Raw genomic sequence first — 25,255 nt, forward strand, 5'->3', positions numbered from 1 at the left:
TAGAATAGTTCATCAGATCTAGGATTGGAGTTACATTTGCTGTAATTCTGGGAATTAAATTCAGGTCCTCTAGAAGACTCGTCAATGCTTTTTGTTTTGTTTTGTTGAGACAGGGTTTCTCTGTGTAGCCCTGGCTGCCCTGGAACTCACTCTGTAGACCAGGCTGCACATGGTTGCTTTGTGCTTTTAGTCCCAGCACTTGAAAGGCAGATGCAGGCAGGTGTCTATAAGTTCAAGGTGAGCTAGAGCTACATAGTAAGACCCTGTCCCAAAAAAAACAAAGATTTGTTTTCAGAGATGTGTATATATAATGATTTTTTTTTTAACTTTCATTATCAAAGCCTGCTGTCCAATGATTAGTTTTAGAAGGATTAATTTATAGTCTGATTAAATTTTTCCTTTTTTCTTTTTTTTTCCCCTCCTCTAAGGGGCAGCTTCATGATTTCTGGGTGCCAGATTCTTAACAGAAGTTACAGCAGCAGAAATACAAACAAGAAAGGCCTTTCCAAGAGGATTACTGTGGGATCCAGAGATGCTGAGGAGCACGGCTGCATGCTACTTGCATGCATAGTGTGAGGCTGCTGATGAAGACTTTCCCATTTCTGAAGCAGAGATGAAGATATGCCATCTGCAGCTGACGGTAGAGGGAAGACCAGGGGCCGAGGAAAGAAGGCGAGGGAAGCTGCTGGTAGCTACAGATCCAGGCTGCCCCTCCTTGCTACGTTTTCAGCAGTTACCATGTAAGGTGGCTTCATAACACTTGGATTATCACAGAAAATAAGAAGAAAAGTGTGGGCTAGCTTGAGTTGGACATTGAGATGAAGGCCTAAGTCCAGCTGGTTTTCATTTCCCTTCTGGTTATTTTAGGGTACAAAGGGAAGGCTTAGAATAGAGCCCTGTAATTAGAAGTGTTGGTCTCTTCTATAACCCATAAACCATAGGCAGTTTCAGCCCATATATATCCTTTAGTATTCAAAATTATAAATCTGAGATTTTTAAATATATTTAAAATCAAGGAATAGACATCTGGTATGTTGTCAGACTGCCCTTAGAGGAAGAGATTAAGCTATAAAATAGTGACTGTTTTTAAAATGCCAGAACATCCATAGGCAGTTTGTTTAGGGTTTCTTGTAATGCATATATTTTTAAATACTGGTTTAATCATAAAATCTCAGCTAAGCTAGAATTCCGGCCATTGGTAACTATATTATAGAAGTCTGTGTAAAAAGGCTTCAAAATCTGGAAGTTTCCAAAATCCTTGTTTCCACAAGTATATCATTTAGCAGAGGCCTTGATGGTGTTTATTTTGGGGACATGCATGTGAGCGTGTGTGTGTGTGTGTGTGTGTGTGTGTGTGTGTGTGTGTGTGTGTATACACGTGCACATGTGCACGTGCATGCACACTCAAGTTTGTATCTTGAAGTTGTTGCACTTGAAAAACCACAGCTGCTCTAAATTCTTTTAAACACTGGAAAGCCATCCTTTAGTTTAGATGGTTGAGGGTTAGCAGAGGTGCACATGCTAGATTGAGCCTTAGGCCCTTTGAAAACTTTGGTAGTGACACTCCTGCTGACGGGTGTCAGTTTGTGAAGGTTTGCTTCCTAAAAAGGACGCCAACTGCTTATTCTTTGACTATTGGCTGGAGCAAGCGGCTTGCTCCCTCTTGAGCATGCTAATGTCTGTGTGGGTCCAGGTTGGGTGGTGGAAAAGGGAACTGGGCTCAGTGTTATGGTTTGAGAGGAGAAAATAAGTTCTGAGAGCTAACTCTTTCTACCTCTAAACTGAGGCTTAGGAATAAAAACCATTGTATCTTAAATTCATCATTTAAATTAGCATTAGCGACTTTAGAGCTCATGTCAAGCATTGGGCAGTTAGAGATTTTATAGAGAAGACTACACAAATCACATTTTCAAGAATTGAGGCTGATCGAGGCTCCAAGAGTCAGACCAACAAAAGTTTTATTCTGTGTTGAGTTTACTGGTAAGAATATTGTCTTGATGCTACCTCTCAAGGGTATTGTTACAAATGCCACTATGGTTAAAGAGATAGATACGAAGAATTCTATTTGACTGAAGCTTGAAACTCTGGCATCTATCTGCCCAACGGTGGGGCTCTCACTCTGTAATTTAATCCTTGTAGATACATTGTTTGTGTGTAATTTTATAAGTGTTCATATTTTTCTCATTTTGCATTGTGTAAAGTGTACAAAATCTCAAAGTATAAAAATCTGCTTATATTGCTTGTAATTACAGTGTGTAAATATTTTCTATTGTGTACATTGACGGGGACAAGTGGGTTATTCAGGTTTTTAAGTGATCCTTTTATATTGCAGTTTCAACCAATAACCACCCATCAAATTTAAAACCACTTTGATACATTCTTATTTAGCAGGTCCTATAAGAATAAAATCTCTATTTTCAATTGTCTTTCTCCATTAGAGAAAAATACTTTATCTGTCCCTTTAAAATAAATGGCCAGCCATCAGTTTTGGCCTCTGAATTTATGACTCTGGTGGCAGCCTTCAGTCTCCGGGTCAGAGTCCAGTCAGTATTTACATTTGGGTTCTTGTGGAAATGTTGTGGTTCTATTTTAGCACAAGTAGCTCATGGTTTTTATCCCAAATCAAGTATTTTCCATCTTCTTCTGAGTCCCTGTGCATTGTCTCCCTCTGTCTGTTGCCCAGAAAATGGGATGGTATCGAGGGAGGAAGTGCTCTCTGCACAGAGACTGTCAGGCCATACTTGGGACTTGGCAAACAAGCTTGCACTGAGCGGTGGTGTGTTTGGCAATATTACTGTGCCAAAAAAAACCTTGTCTCATTTTCTGGATGTGTGATGTCAAACTTTTTACCCTTACTGCAAGCTGAACATTAAAGTACTTGTGTTTATGCTTTTGTGTGTAACTGTTTGCCTTTCCTGACCTGCTTTTCTTGTTACCTGAAAATACAGTTCTGTATGTAGCACATGTCAAGTGAAGAGGCTTTCCATGCGCAAGATCACCTGTGTAGCACTGCAGTCAGTGTTGTGCGTTGTTCTGTCTGTGTCCTGATGGCAACGGTGCCTTTGTCACCTTTCAGAAGGTTGGCTTTTTTTTTTTTTTTTAATGCAAGTAGTAGCTTGCTTCGACTTCACAAAAAAAAAAAAAGTGAAATATATATATATATCTCCCCAGTAATGATTGATAAGATAGTTACCACCCAGGCTCTGTTTTGTGTTTGTTTGGCTTTTTCTTTTGTTTTGTTTTCTTCCCCTTTCCCCCCAATCAGAACAGACACAGTTGGTGGGGACAGTAATGTGTGGAGTCTTGAAAACAGGAGTGTGTTTCCATTTACAAACTGACTCATGGCCAGGCGGCTGGGAAGGAGAACGTTCTTGGCTTGTCTCTCAGGAGGCAAGGGTCCGGTACAGGTGGTGGGGGCGTGAGTCAGTCAGCACAATCCCATCTCGTGGCTATGCCTACTCTATGGTGCAGGCGCACCTCATCTGTGCCTCAGTTTCCCTGGGGCATTCTTGTCAGCCAGTTAATCTACTAGCTCTTAGGCAGTAAATGCAATGTGTTGTGGTTTTTTTTTTCCTTTAAAATTTTATACTGTCTTGTTTAAAGTCTTCTGAATGTATGTGTATGTGTTATTAAAACTTTTTTCTCAGCTTAAACGTGTCTGGCAACATTTGATTGAGTAGTAGAGGTGGTTGAGTATCTAAAATACCCTGTTTTAAACTTGTTTTTTAGCTTGATGTCTTCTTTTAATCTGTGGGAAACAGTCACAGCTCTCCACAGTTCATGTTTACAAAACCCAATTAATAATTTGCTGTGTGCTTTACAGTCAGGATTTTTTTTTTTTTTTTTTTTTTTTTTTTTTTTTTTTTTTTTTGACAGGGTTTTTTTGTATAGCCCTGGCTGTCCTGCAGCTCACTTTTTAGACCAGGCTGGCCTCGAACTCAGAAACCCGCCTGCCTCTGCCTCCCAAGTGCTGGGATTAAAGGCGTGCGCCACCACGCCCCCACCACGCCTGGCTTGCAGTCAGGAATTTAATCTCATTCTTAGCTCATTCTATACATCAATTTGGCTGCTCTTGCCTACCTACGTGTTAGGGTTTGGTGGTGAACAACACAAAATCATGGCTCTTACCTGATGGTATCCGGGGGAAACAGGAGAGGAAGAAATACCCTTCATCTGGGTGTCTCTAAAATTCTAGAACCCAGAATCAAGAAAGGTGATGCCATACAATGCAGAGCCACCTGTGACCTGGCAGGCAGGTTTATGACATGCCGGCTGTGGCACTCATAACAGAAACCTCAGAAGGCTTAGGCGTAGTTACCAGACCCACAGTGCTGCAGCTGTTTTCTCCTTTAGGGCAGACTAGGTTGGAAAGATGGATGCTGACAGCCCAGGTAGAAGCAGACCTGGGCGCAAATACTAGGGATAGTCACGGTGTTTGAGGAAAGGACCTAGGCTTGGCCTCAGGTCCCAAGGTTCACCATACTGGCCATTTGACCTTTGTTGACATCTGAGTTTCTTCTATCTGTTGAAAGGAATAATTCTTCATGTTTTGTGAGGATTCACATACATGGCAGTAACTCAGCACAATGCCTGGCATGCGACATGAACAGAACAAAGGGAGACAAGATGGGGACTAAGCATTGTGATCACCTTTATCCCAGGCTGGGGGAGGCAGAGCTCTTGAGTTCAAGGACAGCCAGGGCTACATGGAGAAACCCTGTCTCAAAGACAAATTAAATGGAGCTGGAGAAGATAGTTCAACAGGTGACTGGAGATTGTTCTTCCAGAGGCTCTGGGTTCAAATCCCATCACCCATGTGGTGACTAACGAATGTAACTATAGTTCCAAAGGCTCCTATGCCCTCTTCTAGCCTTTACAGGCAAAACACCCATGCACATAAAATAGTTAATTTTTAAAAGAAAATTGGCCAGAAGCAGCCATCTGTGGGTGTGCTTACTTGTAAATCAGGTCTTATCTTCCAACAGTGATAGCTGGAGAGCCCTGTTCCTTCAGACTCTGGGAACTCTGGATGCTTCCCTGTTCCTGCTGCCAAAAATATGCTAAATAAATAAACCATGCATGTTGGTGTGGTGTGATCACTAATAGCGATGATCCCAGCACATGGGAGGCAGAGGCAGAAGAATCACAAATTTTGAGGCCATCCTGCACTCCAATGTGAGACACAGTTTTAATCACCCGGCATGCTTGATGGTGGTGGATGGTTTCCCAGCATCTGCAGACATGTTCTGACACTTCCTTCTAGCTAACCAGGGCTGGAATCAGGAGAAGGCAAGCCAGAAGGTCCAGCTTTGGATCTAACTCCAAGACAAGTGGCTAGGATTCTGGAAAACTTTAACAGGCAAAACAGGCTTCTGGAGCACAGTAAGATTACAGCATTGTTGGATAGGTGTCAGTCGCTACTAAGGAAGTACCACGTGACCAAAAGATCACACTCTCCATAAGGATAGTGCTCAACAACAATGGCAAAGCAGGAGCAAAGGCCACCACAGTGAACAGGAGACAGGGCATCTTGACTAGGGCAGGTTTCTCATGCCTCAGGGACCTCTATCTGAGGTCCTTCCTCTTCCTGTGTCACCAACACAATGTGACTTTTGTGTGCCAGTCCTGAGGTGTGTGTGTGGACACCAGTGTCAGGCACACTCAGGTGCTTTATTTTACAGCAGAATTGGGAAAAATAGGTTAGCAAAAGTGACGTTCCTTTGTGTTCTCCAAAGGATTTTGAACGGCATCCTTACACAGCTCCCCTGTGAAGCAGCTGGCCGTGACTTGGAGGATAGGTTAACACCCCATTTAACAAATGATCTGCCTCGTGTCCCAGGGAAGAAAGTCACTACTGTATTAGAACTAATTTTTTAATTTTGTTTTACTTTTTAGATAAGATCTTCAAGCCCAGGCTGAGGCTGGTCATGAAATTGTATAGCTAACGATGACCTTGAACTGATCCTCCTGCCTCCACAGCTGAGATCAGGCGTGTCCCACCAAACTTGTTTAAATTAGTGCTAGCTTATTAGCTTTGGCTTCAAGGCTTATCTCTTTCACAGTAAGGAATTTTCCTTTTATCAGCTTGTGGCAATGAGTAAGAGTTGTCTGTTAAGGGAGTTTCCTATAGAAAGGCGGGATGCCGAGCTCACGTAGGATGAGAAGAGAAAGGAATGGGCTGTGTACTGAGTCTGTCTTACCAGCAGTACTGACGGAAACACCCATGGCAGTTTCACAAGTGCCATCGTGGAACTTGGCTTTGAAATCACACATTTGACTTATTATAAAGGAAACCCAGTGCTGTGTTTCGCATGCCTTGGACTTGGGTAGAGAAAGGATGAAGGAAGGATATGCACACTCATAGGGAAGAGCTGGGACAGGGTGGGCCATGCTCACTGTGATGGAGCAGCACTCAGGCACCAGCAACTGGATCCTCGGTGGGGTGTATCATGGACAGCACAGAGGGGAGTGAGCTCATCTCTGTAGGCCGTCTCTACTGGGGAGCAAACTCAGATCACAGTCATGCAGGAGGAGGGAGCTGCCGCTGCCGTTGCTAGATTTTGCACACACTGGTCAACTATTCTTCGTGGCACACACTATTGTACTTGCACAAGCTCCCAACATCTGCACGGGACCAACAGAAGGGTCAGGCCACCCAAAGACATCTGAGGTATTGGGGTCCCTCCACATGCCATGCCTGTGTGAAACACATTCACTCAGGACTTGGTTTGTACTTTACATGTTCACTGAAGGCTTCCTCGGCTCCCTCTAGCTCAGTGAGCTGCAGAACCTGCCACACTGGCCTACTTGCTTCCTCCTGAGGGAAGTGCAGTCAGCACAGCAAGTGCTGACTTGGCAAGCCCGGCTTTGTAGCCTAGTGGTCCCTGCAGTTTCTCCACAATGCCAGGTACCAGGACCGGCCGTCTTTAGCCCTCTTCCTTCCGGTTCACTTTCTCACAAAGCCTACAGGTGTCCTTCAGCCACGATTCAACCTATACTGAAGCTCTCAGCTTTTCTGATGTTTTTCCAAGCCATTAGCTAACTTCTCTCCCCCTCTGTCTTCCACTAAAAACTACCCTGTCTCGCCAGATCAAACCCACCAACCTTTCGTATGCCCCTTCTCCTTCCATCAGACAAGCCTGTCTATTCTAGTCCTCTTCCCCAGGCTTGCCTGACCCACCCTTCTTTGACTTCTCCAATCCTGTCCTCCAATAAACAGAGTCCAAAACAAGTTACAATCTGCTTAGAACCTGTTTCCCCAGCTATAAAATGAAACGACTACTTCCTCAGCATGGGATAGGGGCACAGAAAAAGAAGTGGACCAGAGCAACGTGTGTATAGAGTGTGTGCTTGGCTTGGGCAGGTGAGATGGTCTGGCAGACAAGGTGTCTGTCACCAACCCTGACAACCTCTGAGTTTGATACCTAGGCCCCACATGGTGGAAAGAGAGCAGACTCCCTGCAATTTATCCTCCAGGATATCACACATGTGTGTGTGGGGGGGGGGGTCCCACATGCATGCATGCTCTTTCATACACAGTGAATATAATAAACGTTTAAAGTGTGTGTGCACTTTTTAATGAAAACATTTCTCCCAGTCTCCCCCGCTGCACCACACACTATCCTGTTTGCAGAGTGCCAGGAGATATTCTAACAGGGGGGTGGAAGTGTGATCTGGGCCCTTCTGTCTAGCAGTCTGCAGCCACACACACAGTCCAAATTCTGAGATTGTATGAGATTGAGTGCCAAACTGTATGCGCTCTGGGGAATCTTGAAAGAGGAATGAAGTTTCTTCCCAGGCTCCCATCAGTTTCATACGCCACTAGAAGCCGACTTAAATTCCTAGGCACACGCAAGAGTCTGCTTTTTAGACTCGTATTTTGGTCCTCTTTGCCCATCATTATCGTCATGGATTTTTTTTTTCTTTTTGAAAGGTGGGGAGGTCAAGGCCAGAGGTCAGAATTCACTAGGATTTAAAGCCGAGTTCACTGTTGCTTTTGTTTTTGCTTTTCTGTGGTGCTGGAGATGAAACCAGAGTGTCCTACATGCTAGGCAAACACTGTGCCCTTGAGCCCCAGCCCTCGATTCGCTCTAAATAGCCCTTGGAAAGGAGGAGAGCCCGAGTTTTCAGAGAAGACCATCGTAAAGGAGTTAGGGAAGAAGGCTGAACCTGGCAAGCACAGACTATTTGGATACTTGAGAACACTGAAAGTTTGGAGGTAAAATGACGATGGAAAATGATAAACGCAATCCCTGAGGTGAGCCCGGGTTTGGACTGAGATGTGTTGAGTGATTCATGCGTAGTGGCATGGCTTTCTTGTGCATAAAGAGCATTCTCTGTATGCTGTCCTTTCATCCCTTCAGGCCCCCATCTCACCCACTCTGACCTCAAACTGAATAGCCTGGAGGGAGCAGGGAGCGAGGAATCACACGTTGAACTGGGAACCAAGAGCTACGCAGAAATCTGATACTGTCGTCCCCATCAGCACACCCGCTCCATAGACCAAAGGCATGGCAAACATGTTTTGCAAGAAGTGAGGTGCAGGTTAGAGAGCAGAGTACAAGACTCCAGGACCCAGGGGTTACGCGTCCCTGCAGTAGGTAAATGGGAGGGGTCTTAGGACCAAAGCAGACCCGCAGGACCAGCCTGTTTTAGGGCGCACGCGGTGGTAGCGCCCCCCCACCAGGGGGCGGGCGATACTCAGACTGACTGAGCCTGGAAGAAAGGGGACGCCAGGAGCCGTGGGCCTCGAGCATCTCCCACAAATCGGGTCTATTGTGTGTGGTGGGGGGTCGCAAAGGAAGGCGGACACCCTTCCCCGCCCCCGCCTCTGGCCCGCCTCCGGCCCCCGCCCCACCCCCGGCTCCGCCTCCACCCCGCCTCGCTCCGGCCGCGGCCCCTTCCTCCTGCAGCTGGTGCTGTGGGGCCGCGGAGCCGCACGTCGCTGTCTCTATGGACCCGGATCCCAGCGCAAAGGTGAGGGAGGCAGGGAGTGCGGGCGGTGGCGGTGCGGGGGGCTGCGGTCGGGCAAAGCCTTGTCCACGTCCATTCCACCCTCCAAGCTAAGCCAGGCCTTTTTCACCGCCGAGACCCCCAATCCCGCATAAAAGGTTTTAGAGGGGCGCGGGCCAGGCCTCGGGTCGCGCAGGGCGCAGACCGGCCTTCTCGGAGTCGGGGGCGCCTAGCGTGGCCGGGACCCGCGTGGAGAACAGTGTTCCCCAGGATCTGGGTCATGTCTCCTGGCGTCCGGCGGGATCGAAGGAGAGCTTGTCCTCGAGCCGCAGCAGTAGATACTGAGCTTAGATCTGTTCAAAGGAGAGAACCGCGTACTGTCCAGTATGGTGGAGGGTGGGGAAGACGAGGGAGAGGCACCCTCAAATCTGAAGAGACCTCCATCCTAGTGGACAGAGGCAAATACCGCTAACCCCAGGCAGACGGACATCAGGGATGAAGGTTGAAAGCCTATTGATCCTGTGGGAGGGATCCTCCCCTCCCCAGTTTTCTCCACCCTAGGATCTAACAGAAGATGATCAGAGTTCAGCGGGCAAGCCCTGGGAAGGAACCCAAACTTGGAGTGAAGTCTGGGGTGTGAACTGGAGACCTTGAACCCGCTTAGTACTGGGGGGAGGGGTGGCATGCTCCACCCCCTGGCCATTAACTCGGCCCTCCCAACAGGTTAAATGGGGCTGGACGCTTTAGCCCAGTTCTCCAGATCTAGAAATGCAATCTGGGGGAGATGGGGGGGTTGGGGGTGGAGCGGGGCAGGAAGAGGGCTGCTAAGATAGCATTTCACCTTCCATTTGCTAAACTCGAGGATCTCCTCTCCTCCTCCTCTTCCTCCTCCTCCTCCTCCTCCACCTCCCTGGGTTAGCCATTCTCCATTACAGGCATTCACCCCAGGTCAGAAGACACACACACACCACACACACAAACACCTTGGGGTGAAAGAGAGAGAGAGAGAGAGAGAGAGAGAGAGAGAGAGAGAGAGAGAGAGCGAGCTGGCCTTATGACCAGGACTTTCAGGAAAGGAGACAGGACAGGATTCTGCCGTGCATCTGACCCCAGCAGACACTGTCAGCCACCAAGCCTGCAGCCCAAGTCAGACCCCTCCTTTATGCATGTCATGAGTACTTACTTGTCTCTGCCCGAATGTAACTGTGTTTGAGGATTCAGAATACATGTGTGCACTATGCCTGGCCCAATAGCAACAATTCTGTGTGAATGCCCCTATACAAATGTGTGTGAACAAGCCCTACTTGTTCACCTCTGAGGATATATGATCCACTGGATGGATGACAGGGAAACAACCTTATGTGGCCTTGGCCCTTTGTGTGTGCTCTCTCTCTTTCACACACACACACTCTGTGTGTGTGTGTGTGTGTGTGTGTGTGTGTGTGTGTGTGTGTGTGCGCGCGCGTGCACATGACTCCTATGAATGCCTGTGTTCTTGGCCCTGCACTGTGTACAAGTGTGTCACCGTCTTTGAGACCCACAAATGCCCCTTACTCCGCACTGAGTGGCTCCTCTGACCTAGGATGTAGTCCTCCTGTCTCTGCCTGGACATACTTCCCTAGCGGGAGGACTCACCCTTCAGTGCTGAGGAAACAGGAGGCCCCCGAGTGTAAACAGGTGTGCTTTCACAGGGAGGGTACGGGTACGGCTTGGGCAGCATGAAACCTCCAGCTGCTCTAGCCCTCAAAACAAGAACTCGATGCCCTTTCTGTGGCTCAGAGACCCTCTCACTCTCCCTCTTGTGACAGTGCTAACCTTTACCTCTTGAACAAACCCTCCAAATTCTTGCTATTCCTCTGACTAGCTCCAGGTCCCTCCCCTCTCTTTACAGCCAGATGGTTAATATTTGACCCAGAAGGAAAAGGAGAGGCCAGTGACACCCTCTGACCCTGCCTATGGCTGTCTGATGACATTGGGTAGATCAGGCAGCCTCCACATCTGGCCCAGCCAAGGAAATCTCCGGAAGTTCCCTGGCCTATCAATGGCCTCCACCTCAGGCTCGGTTCTAGTCTTTAAGGTGTGTCACGAAAGGTGGCTGCAAGTGTCAGGATCCCGTAGGTCACTGTCTCCATATTGCTTAAGTCTTAACTGGTCTTTCACACTGCAGTCTCCTGTGCAGAAATTACACCTGTGCAGCTCAGGGACCCAACTCCCTGCACCTCACCCCCAGCCCCTCAAGCCTTTGCTTCCTGCCAGGAGGTAGGTCTAGCAGGTAGGGACTCGCGTAGATACCCAGCCAGAGGGTGCAGTATGGACTCGCATGGGCAAGGCAGAGATGTGTACCCCTTAGAGAAAAATGCCAGCGAGAAGTGTCTAATTAAAGAGAAATTCCAGAGGGAGCTCTTAGGCCGAGGGAAAGAAAAAACAAAGGGAAAACAGAACAAAATCAACAAAGACCCATTAACTGACTGCCCAGGCCTTCCTGCAGAAGGCACCCCCGCAGCAGGCAGCATTGTTGGAGGATCAGGCCTCTCCAGCAACATGGGCCCAAGCAGTCTCCTGACTGGAAGAGAGTTGTTACCATGGTATAGGTTAACACTAGTCTAGGGTCTTAGGAAAACAGCGAGTTTGCCTCAGCCTCTGCCCCGAGCAGAGCTGGACAGAATGCCGTGAGTCTTTCCTGGTGTGGGAGTTCTGTGGATGTCTGGCCTCTGTCTTTCAGGGCCACCTGAAGTGTGGGTGGTATCGTCCCTCTTAAGCCCACACACAAATCAAAGGTTTTCCATTTTGGAGGGATTATATATTTATTTATTGTTTTGGTGGTTTTATTTATTTTTTCCTCCTTCAGAGAACAGACAGAGACCTGGAACTTGCCCTGAGACTAGGGGCAAGGTGACCCCTTCAGTACCCTACAGTCCTCCTGGGACCCTACACTGCTCACTCTCCATGGAATTTGCATTTGATACAGAAAGGCACGTGGTGACCCGCCCTTCCCTCTGACTTCTTACCTGTGATTCCATGGCCACACAACCCTGTGGCTCCATGTCCCCCCCATTCCATGATCCTCCATGGCCCCATGACTACTTGACCCCCATGACCTCATGACCCCTGACCCCCATGTGATCACACCCTGGACTTTGAACCCAGTGACTGCTCTTCCCCTCTCCTCCTGTGACTCTCCTGGGCTGCCCTCGGGGTCTTGTTGGTCTGAACTTCCACAGGAAGATGTGGGGGAGGCTCTGGCCCCTCCTCTTCAGCTTCCTCACAGTAACAGCAGTGCCTGGACCCTCACTGCGGAGACCATCCCGAGAGCTAGATGCCACCCCACGGCTGACCATCTCCTATGAAGGTTAGACCTCCCCCAACCTTGAAACACTATGGCTGCCAGAGCTGGGGACAGGAAGTAGTCCCCAGGTGGCTCACTGCCCCTCTCGTTTCTAGAGCTCTCCCAGATTCGGCACTTCAAGGGCCAAGCCCAGAACTATTCAACACTGCTGCTGGAGGAGGCTTCTGAGAGGCTGCTGGTGGGGGCTCGAGGCGCCCTCTTCTCTCTCAGTGCCCGTGACATAAGAGATAGAACTCACAAAGAGGTCAGCCCCTGGCATCTGGTCCGACCACAGGGTCTCCAGCTTCCTGGGACCTCAATTACCTGGTGACCTGCCCCCAGCCTTCCCGACCTCTGGACAGCACTGTCCTTTCCATCCCAGGGCTCGTTCTGAAATCCACCTCACTTCAGTTTTCCCCTGTACTCTAGAGCAGCACTGTTTGATTCTCTAGGTAGTGGATATTGAGGTCAACATAGCAGTCTGTCCCTTTCCTCTCACTAGATCCACTGGGAGGCCTCCCCAGAGATGCAAAGCAAGTGTCATCAGAAAGGGAAAAACAACCAGGTATGTGATCCCCCTGTCCCCAGTTCTCCTTTCTTCCTGCTCAACCAGGGGTGCCAGAGTTGGAGGGACACAGATGGAGTGGGACAGATGTGCATTCAAGTGCACAACTGCAATGAGTAGTATGAGTGGCTGGCCTTAGGGTAACCCTTAGCCTGTCACAGTAACTTAATCCCTTTCCCGGGAAATCTCAAAGTATAATCATAATAGTAAGTAACTGCTAATAAGCGACAACTAGACCTAGTTCTAAAATAATCTGATGACGCATTGTTATACCCATTTTACAGCTAGGGAAAATGAGACTTTGCCAGACCTCTAGTCTACCTGGTGTTCATGGAAAGACATTAGTCAAGTATTAGTCCTTTCTAACTAAAAGGCAGAGTGTCTGGGTTGGGGTTGGGGATCATGTCTGGTTAGGTAACAACCATTTAGAGAGCTTTTTAGGTTTTTTTTTGTACTTACTTATTTACTTTGGAGTTTTTGAGACAGAGTCTTACTGTGTATCCTTGGCTGGCCTCCAACTCACTCTGTAGAACAGGCTGGCCTCCAAATCACAAGAGATTTGCCGGCCTGTGCCTTCTGAGTGCTGAGATTAAAGGTGTGTAACACTGCTCCTGGCCTGGAGAGATTTTTAAGACTACACATTGGAAAGAATGGCATGGCTCAGCATAGGCACACACATAGACACACAAAATAAATAGCTATAAAACAAAAAAATACATATTCTAAGCTAGTTATAGTAGCATATGTCTGTAATTCCAGCCCTTGAAGATAAATATATGCATATGTATATGTATGGTGTGTGTGTGTGTGTGTGTGTGTGTATGTGAAACAAAAAGTACACATTCACACTGGATATGATGGTGGCATGTGCCTATGATCCCAGCAGTTGGGAGTTATAGGCAAGAGGATTAGAAGTTCAAAGAAAGCCTTGTCCTCAAACAATTTTGAGGCTAGCCTGGGCTATATCAGATTTTTGTCTCAAACTAAAAGCAGTATACATCCCAAGTTCAATCAATGTAGAAATTCTGATTCAACAAATCTGTGGTATGTCCCTCTAAAATTTTCTATGAGAGACTCCCTCAGTGCATTGTGGGTAATAAGCAGAGCTAGTGGGACAGGTGAACCCAGGCCACAAAGTCTCATAAATGCCCAGTGGAGGGTTTAGACTTTATTGTGACAATGATACTCATACTGTTTGATGCCTTAGAGGCCCTCATGTGAATCACAGGTTCCACATCAGTTGGTCTGAAAAGGCCCTAAGATGCTTGCTGCCCTTGAAAGCCAACTAAAGCTGCTATCTCTGGTTCCCAGACCTCTTTGAGCAGCAAGGTATCAGAGAACATTTCCCAAAGCATTGTCTTGAAGGATACTCATTTTCAAAAGAGGGACTGAAGTGCTCTAATATGTTTGGAAAGGGTGGCATTCCCATCCCACACAGTGACATCCTGTGTGGCTCTGAGAAGTCACCCAGTAAAGACAGATGTGACTGCCTCCCAGGCTTGTTGACTACAGAATTCTTCCCAAACTGCCGTTTTCTCTGTCTTAGGGAGCTACTCAAGGAATGTCTGTCTCGCCCCGCATTCACCCCGCATGCCAGATGAATTAAAATAGACGAGTCTAGAGGCAGGAAGAATGGTGGATTGGGGGCATCCTAGGGCTGAGGAAAAGGCCTGAGCAGGCTGATACAAGGAACAGACATGGGTGACAGCAGGTGACAGCGTATAAGTGGAGAGAAGACTTCCATGGACTCCAATTCTGGGTAACAGACAAGAGGATGAGCAGAGAAAGCTGGATAGCAGCCTAGGGCACCTGAGGGACAGAGGAGGCCTGTGTGGGCCCGAGTGTTCAGAGCATTGGTGAGCAGCGGCCATGCCATGGTCTGTTTTACATCTGTGCTGCTGGGGCTGGAGAAATGGCTCAGCGGTTAAGAGCACTGACTGCTCTTCCAGAGGTCCTGAGTTCAAATCCCAGCAACCACATGGTGGCTCACAACCATCTGTAATGAGATCTGATGCCCTCTTCTGGAGTGTCTGAAGACAGCTACAGTGTACTTACATATAATAAATAAATAAATAATTCTAAAAAAATAAAAATTAAAAATTACATCTGTGGCTGCTTTGGAGAGTGGCTTGGACGGGNGCAAGAAGGCACTGACAGATGGACCATCTCTGGAGGGAAACTTTGGACATGGTATCTACGGTCCCCTTCTCAGGCCACCTGGGAAACAGGAACACATAACAGGCTGTTGACAACAGATCCCCTTGTCTGTTTGAATTTTACACTGTGAATACCTTTCACTCACAGAGTAAATGGTTGTTATGAAGAGTAGCGTAGGTTAGGAGCAGGTCGCGTGGCTGCTAGGCCAGAGGAAGAGGTAATGGTTGTCTGGACCGGATGAGAATAATGGTCAAGTTCAAGCACCACTTGGCCCAGTGACTCATGGAGCGGGACTGAATGTGGGGATGAGAGAGTGGGCTGCAGCCAAGATACTCCTGGACCAGAGCAAGGTGGGGTGGGTGGAGTTGGAGGAGGGAAAGACTGGATAAACAGGTTTAAGAGGGATGATGTGGGCCAGGGGAAATGGGAGCTTCCTTTAGGATACCGTGAGATTGATGTTGCTTGTGAGATAACAGAAACAGGGTTTGCGGGAGCTCCAGGGTTAGGGGTGACATCGCTCAGAAGTAACTTTTTCCCGATGTGCACTCGTGTTTGCCCTATGTGTGTGTGTGTGTGTGTGTGTGGTGTGTGTGGTGTGTGTGTATGTGTGTGGTGTGTGTGTGGTGTGTGTGTGTGTGTGGTGTGTGTGTGGTGTGTGTGTGGTGTGTGTGGTGTGTGTGTGTGTGTGTGTGTGTGTGTGTGGTGTGTGTGGTGTGTGTGTGGTGTGTGTGTGTGTGTGGTGTGTGTGGTGTGTGTGTGTGTGTGGTGTGTGTGGTGTGTGTGGTGTGTGTGTGGTGTATGTGTGTGTGTATATGTGTGTGGTGTGTGTGGTGTGTGTGTGTGTGTGTGTGTGTGAGAGAGAGAGAGAGAGAGGATGTCATATCTTGGAGTTACAGACAGTTGTGAGCTGCCATGTGGGTGCTGAATTCCATGTGGGAATTGAGCCTGGGTCCTCTGGAAGAACAATTTATGTTAACTGCTGAGCCATCTCTCCAGCCCCTCAGAAGTCACTTTTGAGCTCATGTCAAACCCCCATTCTCCTGAAATGCTCCTCTATCTTTGAGCTCTGATGGTGCCTGAAAGTTAGGTGGAGGGGACTGCAGGAGACAGACACAGGAGTCACTGGAAGAGTGGTGTCAGGTAATCAGTGGCATCTTGGAAAGTATATCCGATAAGCTAGACTAATGGTGGTGGCTTGTATCTGGGTTGACGAGTTCTATCACTGCCTCCCTTTGTCTGTAGACCGAGTGTTTCAACCACGTGCGATTTCTACAGCGGCTCAATGCCACCCACTTCTATGCATGTGGGACCCACGCCTTCCAGCCCCTCTGTGCAGCTATTGTGAGTACCCCTACCCCTTGCCCTGACTCCTAACCCCAGACTGGCCTGACCTTGAGCTGCAGCCCTTGCCTGTCCTCAGGACCATTGACCGATTGGGACCCTTCTTCTTCAGGATGCTGAAGCCTTCATCTTGCCTACTAGTTTCGAGGAGGGAAAGGAGAAATGTCCTTATGACCCGGCCCGTGGCTTCACAGGCCTTATCATTGGTGAGCAGACACTCCTACAGCCAGCCCTCAGTTGCAGGATTCTATGATCTGAATGTGGATCCTGTTGCTGAGGACTTAACGTCTGTGCATGCCATGTTCCCTATTGCACACGCCATATATCTCATGCCTGGATGTCCCTGCCCCAGATGGAGGCCTCTACACAGCCACCCGGTATGAATTCCGGAGCATTCCTGATATCCGCCGGAGCCGCCACCCACACTCTCTGAGAACTGAGGAGGCTCCCATGCACTGGCTCAATGGTTAGGAGAGTGAGGTGCAGGATGACAAGGGGTTGGCGGGGGAGGAGTCCATTTCTTACTGTTTGTTTGGGCAGCCAACCATCCCATTTCCAAGCCCGTCCATTCCACACCTGTGTATTATGGAAGAAGGCTGTGGGGGGAGGTGGGAGTGGGTGGCTAGGGGGTGGGGCGTGGCTTGAAGTCGAGAGTGTGGGAGAGAGCTTGACCTGTTTCATAAGCTACCCAAATAAATACTCAACCCACAGATGCCGAGTTTGTGTTCTCTGTGCTGGTGCGGGAGAGCAAGACCAGCGCAGTGGGTGACGATGACAAGATTTACTTCTTCTTCATGGAGCGTGAGGAAGGCTCCAGCAGCTTCACACAGAGTCGCAGCAGCCACCGTGTGGCTAGAGTAGCCCGTGTGTGCAAGGTGCATATGATGCAGTCAGGGTATGGGGAAAGGCTAGACCTCTGATCCTGATCCTGTGTCCCTACCTCCCCAGGGAGACCTGGGAGGGAAGAAGATCCTACAGAAGAAGTGGACATCCTTCCTGAAGGCTCGTCTCATCTGCCACATCCCACAGTATGAGACACTACGTGGGGTCTGCAGCCTGGATGCTGATACATCATCCCACACACATTTTTATGCAGTCTTCACACTGACAACACAGTGGTAAGCACAGAGGTGGTGGGAAAGGAAAGGAACTGACGTCACTGATGAGCCGGGGAGAGGGCAGGCAGGCTGCAAAATGAGGTCAGGCATGGCAAGCTAGCCTAGGGCCAGAGGACATTGTGGTCCACTGATGCACAAGATGGGTCCATAGGCCTACAGTGGAGCTGTGGACCGTGGTAAAGTGGTTCCAGATGGAGCACAGGGCTGGGGCAGGCTCCACTCAGTCATCTACTCTGTCTCATTCTTAGGAAGACGCTGGAGGCTTCAGCCATCTGCCGCTATGACCTGGCTGAGATTCAGGCTGTCTTCACAGGCCCTTTTATGGAGTACCAGGATGGTGCCCGGCGCTGGGGCCGCTATGAGGGTGGGGTGCCTGAACCCCGGCCTGGCTCGGTGAGCACTCAGGCCTGGACCCTACGTTAAGTGGACAAAGCTCAGGGGCGGGGTGGGGTTCAGCCTTATACGAGGGAGGCAGGTGGTGGAGTCCTGAGTCTCACCACCCATCCCCCAACCCAGTGCATCACAGATTCATTGCGCAGCCGAGGCTACAACTCATCCCAAGACTTGCCATCCCTGGTTCTGGACTTTGTGAAGTTGCATCCCCTGATGGCTCGGCCTGTGGTGCCCACACGTGGGCGGCCCTTGCTGCTGAAGCGCAATGTACGCTACACACATCTCACAGGAACACACGTCAGCACACCTGCTGGACCCACCTATGACCTGCTCTTTCTGGGCACAGGTGCTTCTGACCCAAATCCCTGATCCCTAAATGGCCTTGGTTACTGATGTTCCTACCACATTGGCTTGGAGTACCCCATGTCCCGAGGGACTGCTGCTGGTGGCTGATTCCTTGTCTCTAACCTTGTGATTCCTGAGCTGTCCCCATTAGGCCTCCTGTTGGGTACTGAGAGCATATCACACTGTTGGATTCTGACTTCTGCCCTTTTCACATCAGCTGATGGCTGGATCCACAAGGCCGTAGTCCTGGGCTCTGGGATGCACATAATTGAAGAGATACAAGTGTTCAGAGAGCCCCAGTCTGTGGACAATCTAGTTATCTCACCGATGCAGGTAGTCTGGCCTCACTATGCTAACAGGAAAAGAGGCTGGGGAGGCTGGGCAGAAATGGGGGTTGCTGACTGACTGTCCTCTCTGGATCCAGCACAGCCTCTACGTGGGGGCTGCAAGTGGAGTCCTCCAGTTTCCTCTGTCCAGCTGCTCACGCTACCAGTCCTGCTATGACTGCATCCTGGCACGGGACCCCTACTGTGGCTGGGACTCCAGCACCCATGCCTGCATGGTGGCCACCACCATAGCCAACAGGTCCCAGGGTAGAGGTTGGGCATAGGGATGGGGTAGATGTGCCTTAAGTGGAGGAAGAAAGCCCACCAGCCTCTAAGGTATTATTGGTGAGCCTGATGCCCATTTCCCAGTGTTCATGACTCTTGATTTTCTTTCTGCAGGACAGAATTGATACAGGACGTAGAGAGAGGAAATAGAGGCTGCGAGGGCAGCAGGGATGCAGGTAAGTGGAACTCATGGACTTGGTGTGCTTGAGTGGTTCTGGTGAGTGAGTGAGTGCTGGGCAGATATTTATTCCCCAAGTATAAACGAGGAAATAGGCTCAAGACATGGAGACAGGTGGGGGTGTGGCTCATTGGTAGATAACTCTCCTCATCTTACTGTGTCAAGGCCCTGGGTTTGCTCTCTAGCGCCATAACACACACACACACACACACACACACACGGGGCGGGGGGGGGCAGGGGAACTAATGAGTTAGTTACGTTTATATGATCACATCTAAAGTATATGCCTAAGTGGGGAGGTATAAGCACAAATAACTATGATTATTAATAGCTGCAACTACAAGATGCAGGTTAATGTGTTTCTCTCAAACAAAATCACGTAGCAGAGCTAATATCAGTAGAAGAGTCAGCAGTCAGAGCTGACATGGACTGAGCACTCACTCAGGTGCCAGCACTGGTCTAAATCCTGCTGCGTGCGTTTATTTTCACAACACTCTGTGTAAATGGCACCATTAGCATCCCCCTGAGGGACAGCCCCTCTGAGGCATGGGCCATGTGTGGAAACCGTTCATGGTTACTCGGCTACTATGTGGCAGGTGCAGAAGCAGCCTGGCCTCAAGCAGTCAGATGCAAATTCGTGCTTTTGATCACTAAGGAGTGCCATGTCCGAGCTCATCAGGCAGGGGGAGGGCATGAGGAGGGCACTGGCACCAAGCCGGGGTCAGCAAGTGTAGGAGGAAGAGGCTGGCAAGGTGAGCAGGGACCATGTTCACAGTGTTGGTCCTTATAGGAAACCTCTTGAGAGTTTTACACCAACAAGCAGTATGATCAGATTTTTTTAGGGTTTCTCTGTGTAGCCCTGGCTGTCCCCTAACTAGTACTGTAGACCAGGCTGACCTTGAACCCAGAGGTCTGCGTGCCTCTACCTCTCAAGTGCTGAGATTAAAGGACTCCCCGCCCTATATTTTTTAAAAAATATGAGTGCATTTTGCCTACATGTATGTATGTGCACCACGGGCATGTCTCGTGTCCGTGGAAGTAAGAGTGTTGTATTCCCTGCAATTGGAGTCATGGATGCTTGTGAACCACCCCATAAATGCTGGGAGCCAAACTCAGGTCCTCTGCCAGGGCAACAACTGCTCTTAACCACTGAGCCATTTCTTTAGCTCTTGTGCTCAAAATTTTTAAACTATATTTATTTTGCTCACAGGCATGTATGATGTGGATGCACATGTATAAGACAGCTTACAGGAGTCGGTTTTCTCCTTCCCAGGGACTGAAATCAGCAGTCAAGCTTAGCAGCTAGCCCCTATGCTCACTGCCCTCTCTGCTCAGTCTAGATTTGGGTTTTCGAGGGATCACCTTTAGTTGCAAGAAGAGATTAAACAAGGGCCCTAGAGGGCATGCCGCCATGGAAGGAGAGAAAGGAATAGGTCTGAGAGTCTCATGAGGGCAGACATAGAGATGAGGGAGCGATGCGAGGGCGCCTCCCAGGTTCCTGATGCAAACTGCAGAGCAGCTGGCGGTAGCGATGCAAAGAAAGGACCTGGTGTGGGTGACGAATAAGACGTTGGCCTTATTGAGATGCCCAGCACATGGTAAAAAGTCAAGTCTGGTGTTCGGGAAAGGGAAGCTGTGCTGAAGGTAAGATCTGGAGGCCTTCAGTAAATGGTAGAAACTGAAAGCACAGGGCGGAGGAACTGCCAGAGAAGGAAAACAGGGCCCAAGACACTGCTTACTTCCCATGAAGGACGGGCCAATGGGCATCCCGGGGAAGCATGCGTACACAGGCTTGCTCAGGTGTCCCCCATTCTGGACTTTGTGCCTCTAGACAGCTGTCTACAGTATCTTCCAGTGCTGTCTGGGATCGGCAGGTATTGATCCTTCTTCCCCAGGACCACCACCACCACTCAAGACCCGATCTGTGCTCCGGGGTGATGATGTCCTCCTGCCCTGTGACCAGCCGTCTAACCTGGCCCGGGCTTTGTGGCTACTCAATGGGAGCAAGAGCCTGAGCGACGGGCAGGATGGCTACCGCGTGGGAGTGGATGGGCTGCTGGTAACAGACACACAACTGGAGCACAGTGGCAACTATGGCTGCTATGCCGAGGAGAATGGCCTCCGTATGCTGTTGGCGTCCTATAGCCTCACGGTCCGGCCAGCCACCCCTGCTCCAGCTCCACAAGCCCCTGCCACACCTGGGGCACAGCTGGCACATGACATGAGGATGTTCTATGTGGTAGCCATTGCTATACTTGGTGGCCTCTGCCTCATCTTGGCATCTTCCCTCCTCTATGTGGCTTGTCTGAGGGGAGGCAGACGAGGTCGAAGACGAAAATACTCACTGGGTCGGGCTGGCCGGGCAGGGGGCTCGGCCGTGCAGCTGCAGACTGTCTCAGGCCAGTGTCCTGGAGAGGAAGATGAAGGTGATGATGGAGAAGGAACTGGGGGTCTGGAGAGTGGCTGCCTCCAGATCATCCCTGGGGAAGGAGCCCCAGCTCCACCACCCCCACCACCCCCACCCCCACCCGCTGAGCTGACCAATGGGCTGGTGGCACTGCCCAGCCGGCTGCGAAGGATGAATGGCAACAGTTATGTGCTCCTGAGGCAGAGCAACAATGGAGTGCCAGCAGGACCCTGCTCCTTTGCAGAGGAGCTCAGCCGCATCCTGGAGAAGAGGAAGCACACACAGCTTGTAGAGCAGCTAGATGAGAGCTCTGTCTGAGTCTAGCCCCCCAAACAAATGCTCTTCCAAGTCAGCCTGGCTGCCCTAGGCTGGGCCACTGCCTCCCCAACAGCTCCACCCTCTTCCATCCTCCCAACTCCATTTCCTTCCAACTTTTTGATGTCTCTGTCGGGCTGGCCAAAGTCATGGTTAGCCAAAGTCCCCTCTTCAGTCTCCAAGATACATGTGAGCAGCCCAGGCCCACCGGTGCTCCTCAAAGGTAGGTGCTCCCCCAGAACCAAGTACTCTGCAAACCCAGACCCAGTTTCTACCCGATGACCTAGAGACGTGGGAGGAGAGAATTGTCTTCTTATCCCGTTGTCTGCCCAACCTTCCTCTTCTTCTCAGGTAGGGCTCTGCAGGTCCAGATGGCCTCAATGTCACCACCCTCTGCACAGCTGTGTGCTGGGTAGTCCTGAATTCAGACAAGACCTCTCTCTACCAGCCACCTGAGTCCTGCTTCCATTCATATGTGCACATGGAAGAATGTTTATCAGCTGGGCTGCAGTGTCCCACTCTTCCTCCTGGGGCACCCTTGTCTCACCTATCCTAGATTCAGGGCACCCTCTCAACTGCCACCTTGCTATCTCGTCTTTCCAGCCCCAGCCCCATGTGGTAACCCCTTGGCAGGAGACTGGGAGAAGCATCAGTGCTCTCCTTCCTCCACAGCCCTTAAGTCAGCCTCCCTCCTCCTCTCATTCACATGCAAGGGTGCCAGGGCTCCGGGCATGGCCTTTCCCTGTGCACATGTGGCGACACACCCAGATCATGTGCTTCCATTTCCACCCACATGCACATTCTGAACTTCCCCCTGGCTGCCTCCGTCAGACCTGTGTCTACTAGGTTTGGTCCATGGATATTTCAAAGGAAGATTTCCCTTCCCATTTATCGGTCCTCACTGAACTAGGACAAGTGGCCAACACTGCACTCAATGAGCCAGCTTCCCTCTTAGGGACCAAGCGATTGCTTCTCCTAGACCAGAGCAGGAGGAAGTGATCTGCTATCTCACCTGGCACATGAAGCCCACTCCTGGAACTATGCAAAGGGCAGAGGCTGGGCGTGTGGATGCTTGGCTCCCATCCCTGTCCTACCTCACCAGGGCACTTTCAAGGTCCAAGGGCCTCAGATGTCTCCAGGCCCACATGGGACAATCAACCCTGACTGAGCCCCCCATTCCTCTTGGGTGAGGATGACTGTTATTTTTGTAGCTGAGAACGTGGAACCCCACGAGTTTTTACTGCCCTTCACCCATATCTCTCCCACCTCCACCCCACAATGAATGTATTTATTGTGAGAATGGCTGTACTTCTTCAGGAATGCCCCCACTCATCACCCAGGTGGGTGGAACAGGCATGTGATGGAATGGGGAGCCTGGGCTCTGCTCCTCCTGACATTGGCTAATAAATGCCTCTTTCCCCACAGCTTTGAGTGTCTCTTGGTCTAGACTGGCTTTACCAGAGACAGATTTCTGGCTTATGGAGAAGGTGCTCCAGAAATTTCTTCATCTAGGGGTGGCTTTGGGAATGAGATCTGCTTCTGCCTTTGCTGAGCCGGGCAGGTACAGGGACCATGAGTTAGGGGCTCATTTTACTCCCCGATGATGATGTTAAGGGGGACAAAATCAGAGTGGCTCAAGAAGTCACAAGGACTCCCAGCGTTTGCTCCTGGCCCCCCTCCTGTATCTTTGCAGACAGGGAATCTCACTGTTGCTCGAGCTGGTTGCTAACTCCTAGATCTGTGTAACTACTGATGCACACTAACAGCTCCTTCTTGTGCGTGTGCACATATGCTTGACCATGCCAGGGTGTACATGTGCAGGTCAGAGGACAAGGCCAGAGAACCTGTTTGCTGCTTCTCTCACTATGTGAGTTCTGGGGGACCAAACTCAAGTCACCAGGGATTGCCTTTATATACCGAGCCATCTACCCAGCTCTGCCTTTATATCCTGAGCCATCTACCTAGCTCTGCCTTTTTTTTTTTTTTGCCTTTATTTATTTATTATATGTAAGTACACTGTAGCTGTTTTCAGACACTCCAGAACCATCTACCTAGCTCTGCCTTTTTTTTTGCCTTTATTTATTTATTTATTTATTTATTTATTTATTATATGTAAGTACACTGTAGCTGTCTTCAGACACTCCAGAAGAGGGAGTCAGATCTCGTTACAGATAGTTGTGAGCCACCATGTGGTTGCTGGGATTTGAACTCCAGACCTTCGGAAGAGCAGTCGGGTGCTCTTATCCACTGAGCCATCTCACCAGCCCCTGCCTTTTTTTTAAGACATGGTCTTACTGTGTAGTCCTCACTGGCTTATAACCCTCTATGTAGACTAGGCTGGCCTTGAACCCTCTATGTAGACTAGGCTGGCCTTGAACTCATCTATCTGGCTGCTTTCAAGTGTTGGTGATTAAAAGCTGTACCACCACATGAAGGCCTTCCCCTTCCCTCTCTGACTCCCCACTGCCTGATACCCTTAAACACCACGAACCCTGGAACCATCCAGGTCCCCAGAACGATAACAGACAGTCACTGATTGCTGTGTGGTTGCTGAGCATTGAACCCCAGGCCTCCAGAAGAGCAGCAAGTGGTTTTAACCCCTGAGCCACCTTGCAGCCCTTGCCTTGATTACCGTAAGCCTGGAAGCTGCTTCCTGCTGGCCTGTGCTCCTTCCCCCGCTTTTCAGCACGTCCCACTCCTCCATCCAGGAAGAGACTTGGCTCCGTTCTGTGAGGGGACTTGCTCTGAGACGCTAAGTCACATTGCCTTTGACACTAACCATTGAAAGGTTTTATGTTCTGCTTCTGGTTTGGAGTTAAAAGCCTGGCTTATGCTGAAACTACGCATACACCGTGAGCCGAGCACAGTGGTGCACACCGTTAGTCCCAGCACTTGGGAAGCAGAGTCAGACAGGTCTCTGTGAGTTTGAAGCCAGCCTGGTCTACATAGCGATTCTGGACAGCCAGAGCTACATAGTGAGATCTACAACTTGAAAAAAAGTACAAATTTTTGAATTGTGACTTTGAGAGGCTATGGAGATGGCTCAGGTGGATAAAAGCACTGACTGTTCTTTCAAAAGACACAATTGCAATTCCCAGCACCAACATGGTGGCTCGAAACTGCCTGTAACTCCAGTTCCAGGGGACCCTACACTGTCTTCTGGTCTCCATGGGCACTGCATGCACATGGTGCACAGAAATACATGCAGGCATGTATTTATACATATGATAGATAATCAATCTTCAAATATAGTTTAGGTGAGTTTAATGACTTCGGTTTTATTTCTTTTTCTTTTTTATTTCACTTTTAGTTTTTGAGACTGGGTTGTCCTGGAACTCACTCTGTAGACCAAGCTGGCCTTAAACGCAGAGATTCACCTGCCTCTGCCAACCAAATGCTGGGATTAAAGGTTATGCACTACCAACGCCAGGCTCGTCTTCAACTTCCTAAGTTGTACACAAACACGGATATAAGGTGCCTTGCCCAATGCCATACCCAGCAAGAGCAACAGGGCATCCTGTGTCCTTCAGAAGACAGCCTCCAGACTC

The 25,255-nt window shown here is 49.5% G+C and overlaps 2 protein-coding genes across 9 annotated transcripts in view; both read left to right on the forward strand.

Annotated features, from left to right (window-relative positions):
* Positions 1–3,653, forward strand: part of Slf2 (SMC5-SMC6 complex localization factor 2) — a 52,189-nt gene extending 48,536 nt beyond the window's left edge. For all 4 annotated transcript variants that reach the window (XM_029472557.1, XM_021151686.2, XM_029472559.1 and 1 more), the window contains one exon: positions 429–3,653. In XM_029472557.1, coding sequence (XP_029328417.1) covers positions 429–464 — 36 coding nt within the window. In that variant the 3' untranslated portion in view covers positions 465–3,653. The remainder of the gene's footprint in view (positions 1–428) is intronic.
* Positions 3,654–8,015: 4,362 nt separating this feature from the next.
* On the forward strand, positions 8,016–23,131 carry Sema4g (semaphorin 4G). Of its 5 annotated transcripts, none has more exons than XR_002377049.2 (17): positions 8,016–8,257; positions 8,364–8,976; positions 11,801–12,301; positions 12,394–12,542; positions 12,780–12,842; positions 16,242–16,340; positions 16,453–16,546; positions 16,693–16,806; positions 17,052–17,215; positions 17,289–17,458; positions 17,707–17,851; positions 17,975–18,197; positions 18,414–18,529; positions 18,621–18,781; positions 18,922–18,983; positions 20,881–21,930; positions 22,059–23,131. XR_002377049.2 is itself a non-coding variant. In XM_029472511.1 (17 exons), exons 4-17 carry the CDS (start codon positions 12,178–12,180, stop codon positions 21,708–21,710), a joined length of 2,514 nt encoding a protein of 837 aa, XP_029328371.1. In that variant the 5' UTR covers positions 8,016–8,257; positions 8,364–8,976; positions 11,120–11,211; positions 11,801–12,177; the 3' UTR covers positions 21,711–23,131. The 5 variants fall into 5 exon arrangements, 4 of the variants coding, with proteins under 4 accessions (XP_029328371.1, XP_021007096.1, XP_029328370.1 ...); XM_029472511.1 differs by adding an exon at positions 11,120–11,211 and having other exon boundaries at positions 20,881–23,131; XM_021151437.2 differs by having other exon boundaries at positions 20,881–23,131.
* Positions 23,132–25,255: the final 2,124 nt, after the last annotated feature.

The sequence above is a fragment of the Mus caroli genome, chromosome 19, assembly GCF_900094665.2.
Source record: "Mus caroli chromosome 19, CAROLI_EIJ_v1.1, whole genome shotgun sequence".
NCBI classification, from domain to species: domain Eukaryota; kingdom Metazoa; phylum Chordata; class Mammalia; order Rodentia; family Muridae; genus Mus; species Mus caroli.